The sequence below is a fragment of the Anoplophora glabripennis genome, unplaced genomic scaffold, assembly GCF_000390285.2.
Source record: "Anoplophora glabripennis isolate ALB-LARVAE unplaced genomic scaffold, Agla_2.0 scaffold301, whole genome shotgun sequence".
NCBI lineage: Eukaryota > Metazoa > Arthropoda > Insecta > Coleoptera > Cerambycidae > Anoplophora > Anoplophora glabripennis.
Window position 1 is genome coordinate 257,081 of NW_019416435.1, and position 6,756 is coordinate 263,836.

The following is a 6,756-nucleotide window of genomic DNA, read 5'->3' on the forward strand; positions in this document are numbered from 1 at the left end:
CTGCAGTATTGCAATACCAAAAAATGAAAATAGTAGGTAGCTAATTAACGAAATTATGATTAAATAACTTAATTGTAACACCGCTGCAGAATATCATATGAAACTACATAGATATTCGTTGATTCGTTAAAAACATTTCTATCAATACCTACATCATACATTTAAGTAAATAGAGTAACGCAAAAAACAAATATTGATAAGAAAGTGTACAAAAGAAATCCGTAAGTACGCCTGGCAACATTACCAAAGTCTTGTTTATACGTTGCTAGGATACGGGTAGGTATGCGGGCCGCTGCATTTGATTCTTCCTAAAATTCTGCTAGTGGTGTACTCTACCGGCAATTCGGAAATTTAAAACTGCCGGCCTATTCCAGTAGCGGTCTGTGGCGATAGCTATTTTGTCTGTGGAATTATATACATATAATACATAATTCTTCGCAAATAATTAAAAATGGTATCTTTTTTATTATTAATTTTTTGTCTTTATTTACTAAAATCGATGACATTGAGAACAAAAATTACTTCATTCTGACGATGAAACGGGTCATCTTAATACATATTGACTCGAATATTTATACCTACTTAAAATTCACATATGATACCAAAATTATTTCTGATACTAGGAAAACGGGTGGGTAATAAAAGAGCAATTAATTGAAGAAATTTAATTTTTATGATACTGTTTGGTATCGTATTATCGTATATATGGAAGTTATTAACACGTAACACCGGCTCCTTCTGGAATACCCTCGCATTTCTTAGTTTTTCCTCCACCAGTTACGTCAATCGAAGACCAGTGCCAATCAGAGGCACTTTTTACCAGCACGTAGATATTAACTCCAGACTTTTTAACAGTGCCAGTAATATTTTTCATTGTAAACGTTTTAATTGGAATACCATCAGTAGCAACTCCAGTAGGACTGCCAGTATCTATATTATAATCGCCTTCGATGACAATACCAAATTTATTTATATCCTTTAAAATTATATTTTCGTATGTGACATTGGTAACTGCCCCAGTAGCCCCGTAAACTGTTTTAATCCTTACTCCATTGTCCGATTCTAAAATCTGTGAATTTGATACTAGCACATTTGCGACAGTATTGTAATCTCTGCCACCCACAGAACCAATAGATAGGCCATGACCGCCCGAACAGTAGGCGTCGTTGACTAAAATATTGGTACCAGATTTGATGGCAACGCAATCGTCTTGATTGTAAACTGTAAGACGTTGAATAGTAACATTGTTGGATCTCCAGACGTTAATACCGTCTGTGTTATGACCACCTAAAGTATCTCCATCTTTACTGTCTATGTAGATATCCTCAGCTACAACTCCGTCGCTGTCTTCGATCCAAATAGCATGGTTGGCGGGATTTTTTACAAGTATGTTACGCATTATGGAATTTTTCAATCCGTTTGCTGAGAAAAATATCGGCTTAGTTTTGCCGCCACCGCCACCTTTACCATCCCACCATAGATTGCCTCTTACGTCAAGGACGTGATCCGTGGCGCCATTGATTTCAACATCTGTACCGCTGATCCTAATTAACGGACCGTCCCATTCATAAAATTCCCAAGTTAACGTCCCTTGGAAAGTGAGTTTGGTGCCTTGATTCAAATTTAAATCTAAAGTTACTCCGGCTGGAACATTTATTCCATTTAAAGTGATTTCTCTGCAATTTGCTTGTGCGTCTTTAATGATGTCCTCATTGTACGTTGTAATGGTGCACGTAGCGGCGAGAGACGATCGAGTAACTGCTAGAATTCCCAATATAAGGGACCCAGTCACAATAAAACACTGCATCTGAGAGCTTAATCTGAAAAAAAGGAAGACTTAAATTATAATGTTAATAACAAATGAATAGACATAGGAAACTTTGTGGCGCCAATCAAGTAAATAAACAGTAGTAATCTATATTATATGCTAGTAAGCGGTAATACGCGTTGTACTAGCCGACATAGGCTAAATCTGTGGTCAAATCGTGTGCCGCTCTATATTCACAATGACTACAAAAGTACGTGATGTACACTCGACCAAGCAAAGCGTCAAACTTACACACGCACAAACGACAATGAAATGCACGGCTAACGTCTCTCAGCAAAAAAAACGGGATTGTTCATCGGCTCGCTAGGCCGACAGGGTGCCGCTAGATACCTATCGAATAAATTGATCGATGCGAAGCTTGACATCAGAGGCAGGCACGTACTACGTGTTATTATACAATGACGCTGTTAGTGGATTACTGAAATGTGAAGTAGTTGTTGCTTTAATAATACCATTAATAAAAATAGCATCCATTAAAAACTATTTTAGATATGGGCTTTCCTTATGGGTAAGAAATTATTACTTTGTTAACCTTTGCTGGTACTTATTATTACGTAGTATACCTACAGTCTGTACGATATTTGTTGCAATAGAATTCCAAGAAGACCCCTGCGTCACTTTCTTGGAATTAACCGCGTTCAACACCCGAGTAGAAAGACATTGGCGGCGTGGCGTTCACCGTAGCAGCTTGCAGTGCATATTGTGTTCTGCAGTTACAAAGGCGTGTTTCTTTGTAAGTGTATCGTCCCGTGCATTTTCAGTGTAATTTCTTATTAAAATATATCAATGGAGGTTAAAAATAAAAGAAAGGCATTTAATTCTCAGTCTGATAACAGAACTTTATCGGCTTATTCTTGGAATTCTATCGCAACAAATATTGCACGGACTTTTATTTTATGGTAAGTTCCATGTGAAAGCACTGCCTTTTGTTTCACACTATTCTGCAAATACTTACAATTACAGGATATCCCAGTGTGAACGTACAAAAATTTACCAGGTGGCAAACCAGACCAAAATAAGATTAAAATTCTCATCTCACAGAGTTCCAGTGTTGTTTAGAAAAAAATAGTAACAACTTTCCGCAATAATTCAAAAAACCCTTTCATAACTTTTGTACATCCTAGTTTTATGTAATTTGATTAAGTTTTCCTGAATTAATTCTGAATAAAAAATGTGCTCTTGTTTCATGCCTCAAAAATCAACCGTTTTCAAGTAAATTGGGTTTAATGTAACGACTGCATTAATTCGTAGAAAAATTCATGTATAGATTTTATTTGTTGGTATCTAGTAGGTACCTGACACTATAAAAAACAAAATTGTTTACAAGCGTACATGTTAAAATTAATTACAGTACTCGAAGTTAGAGTAATTAAGTTTACAAAACAACAAGGTATTAAGTAGGTACTATGGAATTGTCCAACAACGAATATGCCGATATGATATTTACATATCTACGGTTTCTGTGATAAAATTCATTGACGAGAATATCTACGCAGTTTTCCAAACAGAAGCCAATTTTCACGGCACGTATTCCAACGAGTCCGTGAGATCGGGAGTGTTAAAATTGGAAATACTAAAATAAGAGGTAATTTGGAAGATGCAAAAGTTTTAGAAGAAAATCTAATAGGTGCTGTTGTTGATAATAATCCTTCCACCAGTGTCCGAAGAATATCAGCGCAAGTAGGTATTCCACGAAGCAGCGTCTGGAGAATTTTAAACCGAAAAGAACTGCACCCATACAGTTTCCCATCTAGTTGCGGCTCAATGAATATGAAGAAACTAAATAAATTCTCTATGAATTATTTATTATTTGGTTACGTATAGGGGAACTAAAAATAAAATTGAACATTATATAACAGAAACGAAATTATGTTAGGAAAGTGGCAATATTAAAAATGAAAATAGAAAACAATTATTTCAATAAATGCTCGAAATGCTGCCCATTTACTTCAATGCATGCCCGACATCGTTTGACCAAGGAATTGTAAACCCTTCGTAAATCAACGGTTGCTTGAATTTGCTCGGCGGCTGCATTCCATAATACCTAATATCTTGTTGTTTTGTAAACATAATTTATCAAGTACTGTAATTAATTTCGACATGTACGTTTGTAAACAACTTTTTTATAATGACAGGCACCTACTAGATAACAAAAAATAACATTTTTACATGCATTTTTCCACGAATTAACGCAGTCGATATTTTAAAACCAATTTACTCGAAAACGGTTCATTTTTGAGCTATGAAACAAGAGCACGATTTTTGTTCAGAATTGATTGCAGATTCAGGAAAACTTAATCAAATATCATAAAACTAAGATATGCAAAAGTTACGAACACATAACCTTGAGGACAAGTTGACCTAGGCCGCTCCTGGCGTCAGATCGAAATAAACACCATGTAGTTTTAATGACCTTTAATAGAGGAACACTTCACTCAAAAATTACTTGAATCCCTGAAGGGGTTTTTGAATTATTACGGAAAGTTGTTACTATCATTTTCTAAACAACACCCTGTAACTCAGTGAGAGTGCATCGCAGAAAAATATTTAATAATTTTAATTTTTTTTTGATCTGGTCTACCCCCTGGTAAATTTTTGTACGTTCACACCGGGATACTATATATTCTTATAATGTAAAGAGTAAGGCAATGGTTGTGTCACTTTTTGTTTGAATAAAATTACATAAAAGAGAACCCGGTCTACAACCAACTCTGTACCACATTGCAGTCGCCCTAACATTTCTGATCTCTACAAATGAATATTTGACATATTATATTATTTATTTATGTTATAAAGTGTAAAAATCATCATGTCAAGCTTTGAACGCTAATAGTACTCGTTAAAATAAGAAAAAATAAGATACTATTAACATACTTTTTAGAAAAAGGGACGGACGTTTCAGGGGTAAATTGACAAAATAATTAAAATGTAATGCCCTGTGCATAAAGGTAAATTTTCACAGTCGTGAAATTCTTAATTTTAAGGAATGGAATATGACTGTCATTTGGTAACATTCGCAGTCGGAAATTTTAACGCTTCAAATGGAAGCAGTTTTGTTTTCGATGGACGTAATTAGTCATAAATCTAGAATATTTCTAGGTTTGTGTAATTAGTAGATTATTACCGTTAATCTAGGAAAGTGAGTTTATTTTACAAGTATGTCTTTAAAAAAAAGCTTTTTAGATGAAAACGATAGTTCTAGAGATTTAAATAAAAAGATGTAAAACAAAAATTATAATGCTAAAATTCCGTCACAAAAATTAAACTTTCACACTAGCGCTCTCGCATTCTGTGAGTATGAAAAAAAAAAAAAACAAAATGTGATGCGACATTCATAACTAAAATTTACCTTTATTTGCATAACATTCTACTCCCGGTTTACCATTCTATCTAAAAAAAAGGTAAGACCAATGTTTTAGGAAATTTTCTTTTAGTTTCAAAGAAATATGTAAAAAAGAACAATTGCCCATAAACCAAACATTTGTTTTTTTTTATGGAACACGTTGTATATTTGCCGCTTTTATGAAATCCTCTCCTTTTTCTAATTACAGTGATGTATAGGTCATATATTTGCTTTGACGTTTTGCACAATATGTTGGCTTGTTTACTGGCCATCCACAACGGATAAAGTCAAGATTGCCACGGAATCGGTACACATTTTTGCTTTTGCGCCATTAAATTTACTAAACAGCTATATTATATAAGGGAAGTTAACTTCACTGCCATTGTTATTGACTTCTAAATTTATCATACCTAAGTCACCAGTTATAAGTCGTTTTAATAGGTCATAATAAAAAGGAAATGACGTTTCTAAATGCTATTTTTTTTCTATCTAAAATACATGACACATATTTCAGTAAAAGTGCTTAAATTAAGGATTTTGAAAATATGAAGGTACATTTAATAACATCAAAATGCAACAAAAAACTAGTAGTTAGACATACCTTCTATACTTATTGATTTATTCTACTTTCAAACTGTGGAGTACTACTAAACAATTTGTATTTTTTCACAAAGTACGTACCTACTCTAATATTGACGTATACATTCTTATCAGATTATCGCCGCAGGGACAAGTTAATGTTATTGAAGAAGGTAAAGTATTTAGGCACTCACATTTTTTTAAAGTGCGAATGATGAATGTTTCTTATCTAGTGTACATTATAAATAACATTAAGGAATTGTATGGTTTAATAAAAATAATATGCAATTTTGAAAGTGGAGATAGATTTAATCCCTGGGGCTCGACATGTGTCAATTAATATAATTTATTATTACTAAAAAATATCCGATAGAGGTAAGTATAGGCAAGGGTTTCAGTCTACGAAAGCATCGTCATCGTTTTCATCACTCTCGAATGTGAAATTTGAATTAAGCGCCCCAAAAAACGCCCCCACAATGATTTTCGGGTTGTTTTTATCAATCTTGTTAGGAAAATTCTCGGAGATGACGTCCACGTCCAGGTTCGGCCGCACCAGGTGTCCGGGGGTGTACGACGATGGCATATTTGAATTCAGCGACCCAAAAAACCCCCGGCCGCCGAGTTTCTCTCCTTCCCCGCGTGATTTGTGGAAGAGTCCCACGGAGATGAAGTTCATCGGCGTTCCTGAGCTCCAAGTCTTCGGGGGGTCAATTTGAACATCATAATCGTGATCAGCGACCTCGAAAACCCCCGAGTACCCGATTTGGGCCAGTTCTGACTCTTATTTACAAAGTCTTGAAATCTTCCAAAAGGCGTCTCATAAAATGCATTCTTTTAATGCATTTTTAGCTGCAGCAATGCAATTTCCGGTTTGTCAGAAACACAAAGTAGCCACATTTTTTACAAAAAATTTTTGGAAGAGAATGCAAAAAACCGCATTCCGATCCGTCTTTATGGAAAAAATTCCGAACTTTTGGCCTTTTTAGTGCTTCATTGCCTCGACTAT

At 34.8% G+C, this 6,756-nt stretch overlaps 1 protein-coding gene across 1 annotated transcript; it reads right to left on the reverse strand.

The window, feature by feature from the left end:
* Positions 1-650: 650 nt before the first annotated feature.
* LOC108909055 (endopolygalacturonase 1) lies at positions 651-5,876 on the reverse strand. The gene is made up of 2 exons (XM_018713279.2): positions 5,773-5,876; positions 651-1,820 (listed from the first exon to the last, which is right to left on the reverse strand). The coding sequence occupies exon 2, from the start codon at positions 1,805-1,807 to the stop codon at positions 716-718; it is 1,092 nt and encodes a 363-aa protein (XP_018568795.1). The 5' UTR covers positions 1,808-1,820; positions 5,773-5,876; the 3' UTR covers positions 651-715.
* Between the last annotated feature and the right edge of the window lie 880 nt (positions 5,877-6,756).